At 35.5% G+C, this 16502-nt stretch overlaps 1 protein-coding gene across 1 annotated transcript in view; it reads right to left on the bottom strand.

Annotated features, from left to right (window-relative positions):
• Positions 1-16502, bottom strand: part of TEX11 (testis expressed 11) — a gene marked incomplete at both ends in the record, with an annotated part of 301635 nt that overhangs the window by 261431 nt on the left and 23702 nt on the right. The window contains 4 exons of the mRNA XM_081278131.1: positions 2531-2650; positions 2742-2822; positions 8815-8894; positions 15278-15362. Coding sequence (XP_081134257.1) covers positions 2531-2650; positions 2742-2822; positions 8815-8894; positions 15278-15362 — 366 coding nt within the window. The remainder of the gene's footprint in view (positions 1-2530; positions 2651-2741; positions 2823-8814; positions 8895-15277; positions 15363-16502) is intronic.

Raw genomic sequence — 16502 nt, 5'->3', positions numbered from 1 at the left:
ATAGTTAAAGCAATCCTCAGCAAGAAAAGTGGAGCAGGAGGCATAACTCTACTACAGAGCTATAGTATCAAAAATGGCATGGTATTGGCACCAAAACAGACATGGACACCAATGAACAGAATAAAAGACACAGAGACAAACCCACATAAATACAGTTATCTCATACTAAAAAAAGGTGGCATAAACATGCATTGGAGAAAAGATAGCTCTTCAACAAATGGTGCCAGGAAAACTAAAAATCCATATATAGCAGAATGAAACTGAATCCCTATCTCACCCTGCACAAAACTCAACTGAAAGTGGAGCAAAGACTTCAGCATTAGACCAGAAACCTTGCACCTACCAGGAACAAATGTAGGCTCACTACTCTAACATGTTGGCTTAGGAAATGACTTCCTCAATAAGACTCCTAAATCACAAGAAATAAATTCAAGAATCAATAAATGGGATGGTATCAAACTAAAAAGCTTCTTCAAAGCAAACAATCAAGAATGTGAAAATCTTTGCCACCTGCAGCTCAGATAGAACATTAAACCTTAGGATAGATTATATATGTGTGTGTGTATACACACACACCACAAAAACAAATAACCCAATCAATAAATGGGCAAAGAAATTGAACAGGCACTTCACAGAAGAAATATGAATTGTCAGCAAATATATGAAAAAAATGTTCAACATCTTTAGCCATTAGAGAAATGCAAATTAAAACTACACTGATATTTCATCTCCAGTCAGAATTCGCAGGAATACAAAAAAAAAAAAAAAAAAGAATACAAGCAATAACAGGGCTGGGGTTGTAGCTCAGTGGTAGAGTGCTCACCTTGCCATGTGAAAGGCACTGGGTTTGATCCTCAACATCACATAAAAATAAAATAAAGGTATTATGTCCATATACAACTAAAAAAATATTTTAAAAAAGAATACAAGCAATAACAAATGTTGGCAAGGATGTGGGGCAAAAGGTTCACTCATGCATTGCTGGTAGGACTAAAAATTGGTGCAACTACTCTGAAAAGCAGTATGGAGATTCCTCAAAAAATTAGGAATGGAATCACCATTTGACCTGGTTGTATCACTCCTAGGTATATATCTAAGGGAGTTAAAATCAGAATACTACAGTGACACAGCCACATCAATGTTTATAACATTCCAATTCACAATAGCTAAGCTATGGAACCAACCTAGGTGCCCTTCAACAGATGAATGGAAAAAGAAAATGTGGTGTGTATATACACGATGGAATATTACTCAGCCATAAAAAGAAATGACTATGACATTTGCTGGTAAATGGATGGAGCTGGAGACTATCATGCTAGGTGAAATAAGCTAATTCCAAAAAACTGAAGGTCTAATGTTCTCTCTGATATGTGGATGCTAACACACCACAAGAGGGAGAGGGGGAAGAATGGAAGTTCAGCCATTTAGACAAAGAGGAATGAAGGGAAGGGAGGGGAAATAAGAATAGGAAAAACAGGGCTGGGTTTGTGGCTCAGTGGTAGGGGGTTCATCTAGCACATGCAAGGTCCTGAGTTCGATCCTCAGCATCACATAAAAATAAATAAATAAAATAAAGGTATTGTGTCCAACTACAACTAAAAAATAAAATAAAATAAAAGAATAGGAAAGACAGTAGAATGAATCCAATAACACTTCCCTACATACATATATGAATACACCACAGTTGAATCTCCACATCATGTACATCCATAAGACTAGGATCCTAATTAGAATAAGAAATTCTTCATGTTTGTATGAATATGGCAAAATACATTCTACTCTCATGTATAACTAAAAAGAACAAATAAAAAAGCTTCCACTCCTACTTCTAATGATGTCATCTTCTAAAGTTAAGAATTATATAGTTCTCAATATTAATCATAACTACTCAAAGTTTCAGGTAGCCAAAGATGATAAGATTTACATATCAAGCATTTTCATACACTGAAAAAAATGCTACAAGACTAGATGATTTCTAAAGCCTTTTTTAGGTCCAGATTTATATACAGAAAGCAAACGCCTCATGGCTTACATTTTGTCAACTGAAAATGCACAACTAACTCCATGATAACAAAAGGAGGAAACCCAGAAGGCAAACAGAGGTAAAAATGCAACTTTGAAGATCGTGTGATAGCAGCAGATTTTTAAAAACATCAACAAACAACCCAGAACAACTGCAAATAAGAAGGCTCTTTTCAGGCAGACTATGAATGTAAGAGAGTCACAAACAGAAACAGGTGTTTCAGGTCAAGGATGCTGCCACAAATAAATGGCAGGTGTGACTTGCAGTGGTTGAAAATGATGTTTAGCTACATATCAGTCTTTTCACCTTCATCCACCCCCACACATATTTCAATCACGATGAGTAATATCACCGTCAGATATAAGACAGAGAGAAAAAGGTCAAATATAACATCCTATAAACTGGCCAGTGACACCTGACTTTCTTTTAACATATTACATCTCATCACTTTTGCATTTACATATACAAAATACCCCACCATAAAGCCCTGGTGCCTATGACACCTACTGATTCTGCTTGGTAAGAAAGCACTTTGAAGAGGTCATTCTCCACAGCAGTCTTCTGCATGATTAAGTGGTCCTCAGAGTAGCTCCTCTGCACTAATTTGACATATAATTGCTCCAGACCCTGGAAAATAAAACAATACCACAATGTAATGATGAAACTAACAAAAGATGTTACTAATAATTGCCGCAGCAAAAAATCAATGGTAACTTACAGCCATGGCAGCTTGAAAAAATTCATCAGCGATCAAAGCATTTCCAACATCCACCCACCCTTTTCCTGTTCTCATATTCATCTAGAAGAGAGAAGTTAGAAAATAGTTTTTAAAACTTCACACCTCCCTCAATCTGGCTGGAGAGTACTGGAGAAAATAATTAATCCTGTCAATATATAGTCACATAACCCACGAAAGGAAAAAAATCAGTACTTATTAGAGTTGTGTGTTCTGCTTTGAATGCCACAATTTAAAAGAAATAAACTTAAGAAAAGCAATAACAACAAAAAATTAATAGTCCTGATAACATATCTACTAAAATATTGGGATAATTTATACAGGAAAAGAAAGTTTTGAAAACTTGATGCTTGCATAATTGATATAATTATATAATAAGCATTAGACTATGGTTCAACACCCCTGGGTTCTAGTTTTTAATTTTATCCCTAATACAATTTTAATAATACAATTAATCCAACATTAATACTGAGTATCCTTTACATGCCAGGCACCCTGGAAAAGCTAACAGTACTATAATTGATAGATGTTTAAGTAAATAGTTGATAAGTAATATACAAAAATGCTGTGGAAGCAAAGAAGGGCTGGATCAAGATGGAGGACAGAGCATATACTACAGTCATCCCTTCTACCATAAATCCCAGAGACTCAGGAGTTTGAGGCAGGAGGATGTCAAGTTCAAGGCCAGCCTCTCCAACGTAATTACTGATACCCTGTTTCAAAATTTAAAATAAAAAACAAATTAAAGGACTGTGGATATAGCTCTGTGGTAGAGAACCCATGGGTTCAATCCCTAATACTGCAAAAGAAAATCAGAAATATCTATATACTGCTGCAGGGTGATCCTAGGAAGTAACATTCAATTGTCAAGTGGGGGGAAAAATGGACAAGAATACACATGAATGCTACAATTTATCTAAGAAACTGGAGGTGGGGAAGATACAAGTTATGCACTGGGACTGGAGCTCTGGATCACTGCTAGAGCTTTCTGCCTGGCATACATGAGGCTCTGGGTTCAATCCCCAACACTGCAAAGAAAAAATAATATTAATAATATATACCTGTTTGATTATATTTAAAAATCATAAGCAATAAAATAAAATGATTATCTACAAGAAGAAAGAGTAAACACATTTTATTGTTTATAATTTTAAAATATAATCAAACAGGTATATATTATTAATATTATTTTTTCTTTGCAGTGCTGGGGATTGAACCCAGAGCCTCATGTATGCCAGGCAGAAATAAGCTAGACTTATTTAAATATACTTTATTAAGTAGATTTGTCTTTGGAAGCATATTAATCTTTCAAAATTATAAAACAATTTATTCAAACTGGAAAAAAATCAGTAAAAATCAAAAGTAAATCAAAAGAAATTGACCTAATTATCTATCAAGTTGAAGGCACAATCATAAAGCAAGAATTAATTCAAGTAACTTCTTTTTTGTTTTTTGAGCTGGGGATCTCAATATGTTGCCCTGAACAGCCTCAAACTCCTGATCTCAGGTGGAAAGGCTTCTGCCTCAGCCTCCTGGTCAAGTAATTTAAAAGCAGTATTTTAAGAATATTAAAACCATATGCTGGGGTTGTGGCTCAGTGGCAGAGCACTTGCCTCACACATGTGAGGCCTGGGTTTGATCCTCAACACCACATAAAAATAAATAAACAAACAATAAAGATATTTTTAAAATACCAAATATTTTTAAAAAATAAAATAAAATCACATTTTGGGCTGGGACTGTGGCTCAGCAATAGTGCATTTGCCTGGCATGTATGAGGCACTGGGTTTGATTCTCAGCACCACACATATAAATTAAATAAATAAATAAATACCAACATTTATTTAAAAAAAAATCAAAGTTTGACTAATGGACTATATTCTGAGAATAAAAGATATATGAAAAATCTAGGTCTAAGTGTGTAGATCAGTTGTAAAGTATTTGCTTAACCAGTATGAGGTCCTGGGCTCAATACCCATCATGAAAAAGAAATTGTTTTCAGAAATCATATTATCTGATAATGTTGATATTACTATATTCTGAAACTATTATAAATACATATTTTAGGATGAAATAAATTATTCAGTACATTAAGGTTATCAGACAGTAAAAGATATACAACAAGGGGCTGGGGTTGTGGCTCAGTGGTAGAGAGCTTGCCTAGCATGCTTGAGGCACTGGGTTTGATCCCAGGCACCAAATAAAAATAAAACAAATAAAATAAAGGTATTGTGTCCCTCTACAACTAAAAAAAAAGGTATACAACAAAAAATCAAGAAGGCTAAGTGAAATGCTATAATATTAAATACCATTTAAGTAAGAACTCATGTATTTTCTCTTTTTTCAAAAATATGGCCAGGTGCAGTGGTACATGCTTGTAATCCCGGCTACTTGGGAAGCTGTGGCAGAGAGACTGAAAGTTCAAGGCCAGCCTGGCCAATTTAGTGATAATCTGTCTCAAAATTAAGAAAAAATAAAAAGGGCTGGGGATGTAGCTCAGTGGTAGAGCACCCTGGGTTCAATATATATATATATATATATATATATGGATATAGATAGATAGATATATGGACATATATAGATATATTTTTTTGCATTACTAAGTATTGAACACATGAGCACTGTACCACTGAGCTACATCCTTGGCCCTTTTTAGTTTCTATCTTGAGGCCAGCCTCAAGCTTGTGATTCTCCTGTCTTAGCTTCTTGAGTTTCTGGAATCATAGGAATGTACTACCATGCCCAATTAAGAATCTCTATTAAAAGTAAAGAAAGCTGTTTGGAGGAATGACTGATTCTAGGTCCACGACAGGAATTATATCAGATGAGGCTGGAATACTGTCATATTAGAAATTAAAAAAAAAAAAAATATTGAACTACTGGGGTCATGTCAGAAGGACTGAGAACCAAGTAGGTCAAAGATAGAGCAATATGTATCAATAAAAATAACTACAACTGAATGAAATTCATTAGCTATATATATTCATATAGATTTTATTATACAGGGGGTGGAAGTGCTGGGTATTGAACTCAGGGCCTCATGCAGACCATAATGATATATTTCTTTAAAAAACTTTCTTGGGGCTAGAAGTGTAGCTCAGTGGTAAAGTGCATGTTTAGTATCCCCAAAGTCCTGGGTTCAATCCCCAGCACAAAATTTTTAAAAAATATCTGGCTACTGTTTAAGATGTTAGAGAACCTACTCATTATTTCTGAAAATGACTAAAGGGCAAGAATCAAGCCCTTAGTTTGTCTTTCTTTATAAACTACACTTCACCCCAATAGAATTAACTATTTCAATTAATGAACAAAGAAGGAACACAGAATTAGAATTAGAATATCCAAACCCCTACAGAAATATCAAATATAGAACAATAATAATCAAAGGGCACTAACAGAACAAAAAAAAGTGATAGGTGGGCATTAGTACATCATACCACATATAAATTATTCTGACAAAATGCAAACCTGAATCAAAACAAGTTTCTTGATCTAACTACCAGTTCACAGGAAACTGAGGACAGAGGACTATATTTCAAATGATATCATGAGGATGCAATCATCAGAATCCAGAATTTAATAAATTCTACAGGACAAACACCCTGGCGTCTTCAACAAATAAATTTCTTCTACAATAGATTTTTTATTTTAAAAAGAGAGAAAATATGAAGTTTAAAAAAGACACATTAGGGGCTGGGGTTATAGCTCAGCTGTAGAGTGCTTGCTTCAAGCATGTGAGGCACTGGATTTGATCCTCAGCACCACATAAAAATAAATAAAATAAGGCTGGGGTTGTGGCTCAGTGGCAGAGTGCCTGCATCACACGTGTGAGGCACTGAGTTCAATCCTCAGCACCACATAAAAATGAATAAACAAAAAATTTAAATAATAAATAAGTAAATAAATAAAATAAAGATATTGTGTCTATCTAAAAAAATAAAATAAAAAATAAAAGAGACAGATTTATAAAATACAAGGAGAATCTTCTTTGGTACTGATTCTATGAAACCAACTCAAGGGTTCAGATATTCTAATTCTACATTCCTTCTTTGTTTAATTACTGAAATAGAGAGAAACTCCCTCATTAACTACTTAGTTACCCCAAAACATGGTTTGTACCAAAAGACAAACTAAATGCTTGTTTACTGCTCTTTATTTAATAGTTTTCAGAATAATAAGTTGGTTCTCTAACCTGCTGAGGGCAAGGGGTTGTGGATCTGGATGTTTAATGATTTCAGGAAATCTTTGTTAAGTTTTATAAGGGATCTGTTGAATAAAAATATATCTTGTCTTTTAGACTCAGATACAAAATTATACATTTTGGACTTGCTTTAAAATAATGCATTGGGCCAGGAAGTTATTGTTGGAGAATATAGAAGAAATGAATGACCATGAATAGAGGATTATTCTAATTGAGTGATTGGTAAATGAGGGAATCACTGTAATTATCTTAACTGAGTTTTGTGTACAATTGAGCTTTTCCATAATAAAAATACTGCTTCATAGCTGAGGGTGTCGTTCAGTGGTAGAGTACTTGCCAAGCATGTGGAAGGCCCTGGGCTACATCCCCAGGACCACCAAAAAATGCATGCATGTATAATGATTTAAAACACTGGGAAAAATATTTTTCCACTGAAAAAACATGATTGCCTCCAGGGAACAAGACAGTAGACAGAGAGGAACTGAGCAGAAAACTGCTGTTTTTTTTTATTACTGTCATTATTTTTCTGAAAATTTTAATTTCACATAAATATATATATGTCTTATTTGGGGAAAAATATTTATTTTTGTGATGCTAAAGATCCAACCCAAGATCTTCAGAATGCTAGACAAGCACTCTCACTGAGCTACACACGAGTCCTTATTTTTTTTTAAGTAATAGAAATGCTAGAGGAGGACTTCGAGTTTCAGCCATAATTGAATAGTTTGTTTCAGACTGACCTTCCCACTGAAAAAAAATATTTACAAAAGTTGGGCATATTTACAGTGGCTACATTTTGGCAAAAACAATGAAAACACACAAGATGAACTCCATATTCAACCCAACTTCATTATATGATATACTATGTGGATTTTTCAGGTAATTGTAATTATATCCACATGGGCAAATATACAGTCTGTCTATTGTATATTTACCTGCCCATTTTAGTTTATCCAGCACTTCTCAAAAAAAAAACATAATTTTAACCCTATAATACTCTAAGGTAGATACTAGTATTTTCACATTACAAGTGAGAAAACTAAATAATCTTCCAATGGCACATAGCTAGAAGTCACAGAACTGGAATTCAAATCTAGGACTCCAGACTTCTAATACTGCACTCTTGCTGGGTGCAATGAAGCACACCTGTAGTCCCAGCTCCTTGGACGCTGAGATAGGAGAATCACTTGAGTTCAGGGGTTTCAGGCCAGACTGGCCAACATAATGAGACCCTGTCTCAAAAAAAAAAAGGTGGAAAAACAAAATCATATAATCTTTACTTACTTAATAGTTCAAATTTTTCATTAGAGAAACTCTTCTAAGCCTAAATAATACCATTCCCTTGGATAGAGAAACTGACATGCTATCAAGTTAGAGGTGATAGGCCAGGCACAGTGGCATTTGTCTATATTCTCAACTATTGGGAAGGCTGAGGCTAGAGGATCACAAATTCAAGGAGAGCCTCAATAATTTAGTGGAATCCTGTCTCATAATAAAAATAAAAAGGGCTAGGAATATAACTCAGTGGTAGAGCACCCTGGGTTCAATCCAATTCCCAGTACCCTCCCAATGCCACCAAAAAGAAAGAAAAGAAAAAGAGGTGATAAAAGCAAAAAGGAATTCATAAATCCAGATTTACACAATCAATATGTAGTTAGTTTACTGAATCACAGTAATAATAAATATAGAACTGCCCAGATCTTCAACTGTAATAGATACACTGATGATAAAAAGAACATCGTTAACACTAAAGGTTTCAACCCCCTCCAGTTTTATACTAACTTCAACCATTTTCATCAGAGTAACAATTATCTCATTTCATCTACACTTTCTCCTCAATCAACTAGGACTTACCAAAATCTGTCTTCGAAGAGCTTGTTCTGAAGCAACTGAGACTTCACACATACACACCAACTTGCAAGCAACATGACATACTGCAAAACAGTAATTAGATACCCATTAAAAACAAAACATTCATTCTCCTTTTATGTACATCTATAAAGAGGAAAGATGATTGAAGTGAAACCAATTTTTTTGTTTAAAGAAAAAAAGTCTGAACCTGGGCATGGTGGCATATGCCTTAATTCCAGTGATTTGGGAGGCTGGAGGTCTGCAAGGTCAATGCCAGCCTCAGCAATTTAAGGAGACCCTGCCTTAAAACACATTTTCAAAAAAATGTGGTAAGAATGTAGCTCACAAGTAGAACACTTCCAGTTTCAAACCCCAGTACCACCAAAATATATATTTCTTTGTTTGTTTTTGTTGTTTTGTTTATTTTTGTGGTGCCAGGGATTAAACCCAGGGCACCATGCATGCTAAATGCTCTACCACTGAGCTATACCCCCAACCCCAAAATAAGAAGTTTAAAGGCCTTTTTAAATAATCAATTTTCAAAATGAAATGACCTGACATTTACCAAATGAATCATTTGCTTAATGCTCCAGAGAGGTATTTAATTCTCAAATTTTAATTTCTGTACATATTAACTCACTGAAGATATTGATTCCATAAGATTCTCTTGTTTGTACCATGCTGACAAAAGAATAATTTTAAGTGGAATCTAGAGGTATTCAACATCTGACAAAAATCTCTTGACATCAGGAAGGATAGTTTTAGATTTTTCTCCTAAAATGAGAAATTTTCTAAGAATGTATTTTCTTAGATGACACTAAAGTTCTTGAAGTATAATTTAGAAAATAGAGATGGCTTCATTATACAGATCATTTTCCATGAAAATAGGCAAATAAACAAGTGTGAATAATTTTAACTTTTTTTTTTTTCAGTGCGGGGGATTGAACCCAAGGACACTCTACCACTGAGCTACATTCTCAACCCTTTTTATTTTTTATAATGAAACAGGATCTCACTAAGCTGACCAGGCTGGCCTCAAACTTGCAATTCTTCTACCTCAGCCTCCCAGGTAGCTGGGATTACAGGTGTAACCTCTTTATTTCTGTAGTTTGTTTCATCATAAGTCATCTCTAAGTTTTAAAAAATGACTTTACCTATAATTGAACTAATCACTTTATGTGAGATCTCAGCAGCCATTCTTCCTATGCTAATACAATTTCTAATAAATATTCCATCATAAAAGAGACGATCTGCCCAGCTGAAATTATAGGGAAATTGGAATAGTCAGATTTCAACTGCCCATCGTGAGATGCAAAAACTATTCATATTTCTCTCTCTCTCTCTCTCTCTCTCTCTCTCTCTCTCTCTCTCTCTTGTATCAGGGATTGAACTTAGGGGCACCTGACCACTGAGCCACATCCCCAGCCCTATTTTCTTTTCTTAAAAATATTTTTTAGCTATACATGGACACAATATCTTTATTTTGTTTATTTGTTTTTATGTGGTGCTGAGGATCGAACCCAGTGCCTCACATGTGCAAGGCAAGCATTCTGCCACTGAGCCACCATCCCAGCCCCCCAGCCTTATTTTGTACTTTATTTAGAGACAGGGTCTCACTAAGTTGCTTAGTGCCTCGCTTTTGCTAAGGCTGGCTCTGAACTCACGATCCTCTTGTCTCAGCCTCCAGAACCTCTGGGATTACAGGCATGTGCCATGACACCTAGCTGCTATGTATCTCTTAATGACATTATTTTGTTCTAAAAACACATTTGATAAAATTATGTCTAATCATACACTTACACTGACTTGAATTTCCAGTTTTGAAAATATTTCCTTTCTTTTAAAAAAATGTTTTAATTGTCTATGGGCCTTTATTTTATTTATTTATTCATATACAGTGCTGAGAATCAAGCCCAGTGCCTCAACACATGCTAGGCAAGCACTCTATCACTAAGCTACAACTCCAGCACAATATTTCCTTTCTTTTCATCAAAGTGTATTAATTCTTCAGTGTTCTCCAGGCCCTGAACTCTCAATTATTTCCTCTCTCAAAAGGTATGTTCAGTACTACCCTCTCAATTTACTTGTTCCCCTCTGTCTTCAATTATACTCATTTCTCCCCATTCCCACATTCAAAAAAAATCAATTAACCCCATTGTATTTCAAGCTTGCATCCTATTTCTCCTTATCTTTCATTGCCAAACTTACTTAGTTGAATATCTATCCAATACCTCTATTTTCTTGCTACTCAATCTGTTTTGCACCCTTATCTCTTCACTAAACCTGTGCTTCCAAAGACCACCTTCCCTGATTTCACAGAAACATCTCACAATGACCATGACATTTTTTAAAAATACTATCCTCTTGTTCTGAGCCATCCTAGTTCAGCATTAAGCAATATCCCTGTTCAGGTTATTGCTTAATCTAAGAACTTTGGTCCCATCCTCACATTCAAGATCCAGGTGTTTACACTGATTGCCAATAAGCCTTCAAGCCAAAGATACCTGAGGCTGAAACAAAATACTACTTTAGAATAAAGATGTTTTCTTTGTTGTTGTTGCTCTATTCTTGTCTTCTCACCAATATATTCTTTGACCTTTTGGTATTATAAACATCTTGGTTAGGTGTTTGCTGATCATTACTTTGAACATCTGTCTTACTCTCTTCTACCAATATCCACAGCCTGATCTTTGAATTGACCTAAACAAACATAGTGTTGTACTCTCTGGGATTTATTAATGTTTTATTTTTGCTATTGTTTGGATATGAGGTGTCCCCCAAAAGCTTCTGTTAATGCAGGAATATTCAGAGGCAAAATAATGGGATTATGAGAGCTATGACCTGATCGGTCCATCCTAGTTTGAATGGATTGACTGGGTGGTAATTGTAGGCAGGTGGGGCTGACTGGACGAGGTTGGTCACTAGGCTCTGGAAGGGTGCATCTTTGCTGTGGCCCCTTTCTACTCCCTGCTCTCTGCTTCCTTGCTGCCATAAAGGGAGAAGCTTCCCTCTGCTGCATCCTTCCCCCACGATGTTCTTCCTGCCTCACCTTGGGCCCAGAGCAATGGAGTCACCCATCTATAGACTGAGACCTCTAAAATTGTAAGCCCCGAATAAACTTTTCCTCCTCTAAATTATTTTTGTCAAGTGATTTGGTCACAGTAATGAAAAAGCTAACTTTAAAAAATTATTGTTTATTTAGTGTTAACTCATTACTTACTAGATCCTCAAACATAATTTTTTCCTTGGTTTCTCTGTTCTGGAGTCTTACCTTATTCCTTTCACCTATTACCTGCCATAACATGGTATGACAACCCAATAATGAGTAAATGGGCACTCAATAAATGGGTAATGAGTCTCTAGAATTTTTAAATCACATTTTGGTCTTCTATTCTTATTCTTTTTCTTCTCAGTAATTAAATGGAAGATTCAAGATTTAAAAAATGTCACTAATCACTGGGCTTGGGGAGAGTACCTGAAATTCCAGCTACTCAGGAAGCTGAATTAAATGGATCAAAAGTTAGGGACCGGCCTGGGGAACTTAGCAAATCCTGTCTCAAATCAAAAGTGCTGGGGATGGGGCTGGGGATGTGGCTCAAGCGGTAGCGCACTCGCCTGGCATGCGTTCGGCCCGGGTTCGATCCTCAGCACCACATACAAAGATGTTGTGTCCGCCAGGAACTAAAAAATAAATATTAAAAAAATTCTCTCTCTCTCTCTCTCCCCCCTCTCTCACTCTCTCTTTAAAAAAAAAAAGTGCTGGGGATGCAGCTCAGTGGTAGAACACTTGCCTCATATACAGAGAGGCCCTGGGTTCTAATCCCCAGTACTTCCAGGGGGGAAAAAAACCCTCCCTACTTTTGTTTTTTCCTCAATACTACTGGTTCTTAAAATTTGGTGGGCATGAGAATTCTTTTTTTCATATTATAGACATGCCCAGGTTTCATCCTGAACCCAAATGAATCCAAACCACCAATGGCGGGGGGTCAGCGGGGCTGGAGTTGTGCCTCAGTGGCAGAGTGCTTGCCTAGCATATGTGAGGCACTGGGTTCAATCCTCAGCACCACATACAAATAAATAAATAATATAGGTACACCAACAACTAAAAAGCATTTTTAAAAAATATCAATGGTAGGGACTGGGCATCTGTATTTTTAAGAGGTTTTGCAGATAATTTCAGGTTATACCAATATTTAAACTGCTATTTATTTTCTCCCTCAGAGAATCAATTACTCTTGTAGCTTTGACTATCACCCTCATGTAAATAACTGCCAAATCTACAGGTCCAGCTCAGATGTTTCTCATAAGCTCCAATTTCACATCTCCCTTATTGCTGCAAATGCAACAGGCCTAAAACTGGAATTTACAAGTCATTCTTCTACTTCAGGCTTTCCTATTTTTGTTAATGATTCCAGAACATATTTCCATAATTCTTCCAAATAATAAAAAAGTAGTTTATAAATATTGATGAATTATTTCATCACAGAACATAATCCAAGCACACTGAATTTATTTTAAGGAGACAAAGTATCTCCATATATATATATATATATTAGAGGTTTGCTGCACTGCATATAATTCTCCACTGTATTAACAAAGCACTAGTTGGGCACCTATAATCCCAGCCACTCAGGAGGCTGAGGCAGGAGGAGCGTGAGTTCAAAGCCAGCCTCAGCCAAAGCGAGGCACTAAGCAACTCAGTGAGACCCTGTCTCTAAATAAAATATAAAATAGGGCTGGGGATGTGGCTCAGTGGTAAAGTGCCCTCAGTTCAATCCCCAGTACCACCCCCCCCCACACACACACACACAAAAGCACAATACATTTAACAAGCACCTAAATATCTGAGGAAGCACTGACACATGCAACTCAGTGCAGTGGTACATGCCTGCAATCCCAGTGACTAGGAAGGCTGAGAAGCAGGAGGATCACAAATTCGAGGCCAGCCTGGGAAACTTGAAACCATGTTTCAAAATAAAATAAAAAGGGCTTGGGATGTAGCTCAGTAGCAGAGCACCCTTGGGTTCAATCTCCAGTACCAAGAAAAACAAATAACTGATATATGAAGCAGGACAATACATTGGGAAAGATCGTCGGGTCGCAACACCCATTTTACATATATCAGAGTCAAGAATTAATGTATTTTGCTGGCTGTGGTGGTGCACACCTATAATCCCACCAGCTTGAGAGGCTAAGGCAGGAGTATTGCAAGTTCAACCCAGCCTCAGCAACTTAGTGAGGCTCTAAGCAAGTTAGAGAGACCTTGGCTCAAAATTTAAAAAATAAAATGGGTTGGGGATGTGGCTCAGTGGTTAAGTGCCCCTGGATTCAATCTCTGGTACCAAAATTTAAAAAAAAATTAATGTATTTTAATATCACACAATTCACCTACATACTAACTTTCTCCCACAGATAAATCCTAACTCTTCCCTCTCTTTAACTCAGAATTCAAGGCTTGTTGGGAACAATGATATTGACATATATCTTAAAGAGAAAGAATTATTCTTTAAACATCCTAATAGAGGAGTAAATCATGAGTAAGCATATTATTAATTCTTAACCACCAATTAATGTATACCTACATTGAAATTATATACAGTTTTGTTTGTATTTACAAAGATAAATACACAGTAATAAATTCTATATGTTGCATACAAACAAGTCATTTGTCTTTACAAAGTCAAGAAGTAGAGATCCATCCTTTGATTCACTGCCTGAATGTATCCTATATATTGGGACAATATACTTTCATAAATCCATTTGTTGTCACTATTCTTGTTGAAAAAAAACATTAATTATCAGTACACTAGACCTTGCTCATTTAGCCAAAGCATTAGCACTTTGTCAGATAGTATGCACTGGTTTTTCAAGCAAACAGCTTCCCTTTCTACATTCAAATCATCCAAGATAATGAGTCTGGTTTGGGATTTGGGTTTTGTAGTTATTGTTCTTGTTTTTTACCTGTGGAAGTAGAAAGAATCTTTAGTTTCTCTCAGTAACTCATTCCAATGTTTATCAACCTACCTCTTGAGGAAACTATTCTTTTCAGTGTTAAAAATTTAAATCCCTCACATTGCAACACTTTTCAATCTTTTATTAATGGAGAGGGGAAACTATTCAATGGTCCTTCATGTCCTGAAGATTTTGATCATTTATTTTCCAATGGGAAATAATCTATGTCCTTTCACATCCCCTCCAGTTTTCATTTTCCCATCCTTTAATCATTTGCCCTCTAGACTATCTTGTGGTGATGCCCACAAACTCATAAAGAGCTAACCTCTGAAAAATCATAAAAACTGAGGAAAGCTATTTGCTTGAAAAACCAATGCTTATGAATTATTTTGTTTGATTGTCTTTTAACAAATCTCCTAGAAGTGGTCAAAACATTATTCAAACTGTGGGAACATTATCTAATGTCTAGTAAGAATACTCCTCAAAATGAGTCACAAAATGTATACATACGTACGTTTAACTGTCTGCTTTTCACTCATAAACAAACCTATTTTCCTGGTAACTGCCCAGTTCCACAGGTTTACTGCCATTTCTTCAATCTGGACAAACAACAAAATATTGGATTTTAGTTGATGATATATATACCAAAGCATTAGGGGATAGGGAATTGTACTGAAGTCAGCAACTAACTTTGAAATGCATCCAAAAAATTAAGATGGGTTGATGGATAAATGGACAGGTGATAAAGCAAATACAATAAAATGTTTACAACTGTAATAGCTCAGTGGCAGAACTCCTGTCGAGTATGCATGAAGCCCTGAGTTCAATTTCCAGTACCACAAAAAGGAGAAGAAATAAAATGTTTACAACTGTAGAATCTAAGTGTTTGTTAAATAGATGTCCAATGTAAAATTCTTTCTTTTAATTTTGTTTGTTTATTCATTTGCTTTATTTTATTTTATTTTTGAGATACTAGGGATCAAACCCAGAGCATCAGACAATGCTGAGATACATCCCCAGCCCTCAGCTCTCTTTTTTGAAAATTTTTATAATAAAATGTTGGAGAAAGAAAAAGATTTCTTTTTGTGATACCAAAAACATTACATACACTGTCATTTTAGCTATATACATTTTAAATATAGAAGTTATTAAATAAAACACATTAAATTATGGTAGTTATATTAAAGTGGTATGATTACAGATGATTTTCTCCATTTTTCAAACTTTCTATAAGTTGTTATTTTATGACTTTAAATAATTCTGTATTTTTCCATATTTTATTAGAAAGGATATGGCAAATTATGACTATAAGTATTTCATAGTCACAAAATGCATAATTTGTCTAACAAATATATATTAAGCACTTACGTTGCAGGTTTTGTGTTGTTTATATAAATGTATAATGAGTTCTGGGGCTATAACTCAGTGGCAGAGTGCTTGCATAGCATGTGTGAGGACTGGATTCCATCCTTAGCACCACATAAAAATAAATAAAATAAAGGCACTCTATCCATTTACAACTACAAAAAATTTTTAAATAAATGTATAATGATAAACACAGCAAATATATGTATCATAAATAAATTATGTGACAAATAGGCTTTCTAGACAGAAAACAAATTCAAGGCATTTCCAAAACCAAGTAGATCTTTGTGTGAAATAAAAACAGACTCTTGGGCTGGGATTGTGGTTTAGTGGTAGAGCGCTCACCTAGCACATGCGAGGCCCTGGGTTCAATC

The sequence above is a fragment of the Spermophilus citellus genome (assembly GCF_964194105.1).
Source record: "Spermophilus citellus genome assembly, chromosome: X".
Taxonomy (NCBI): Eukaryota; Metazoa; Chordata; class Mammalia; order Rodentia; family Sciuridae; genus Spermophilus; species Spermophilus citellus.
The sequence above is the reverse complement of the archived record's forward strand: the minus strand, read 5'-3'. Positions and strand labels throughout refer to the sequence as shown.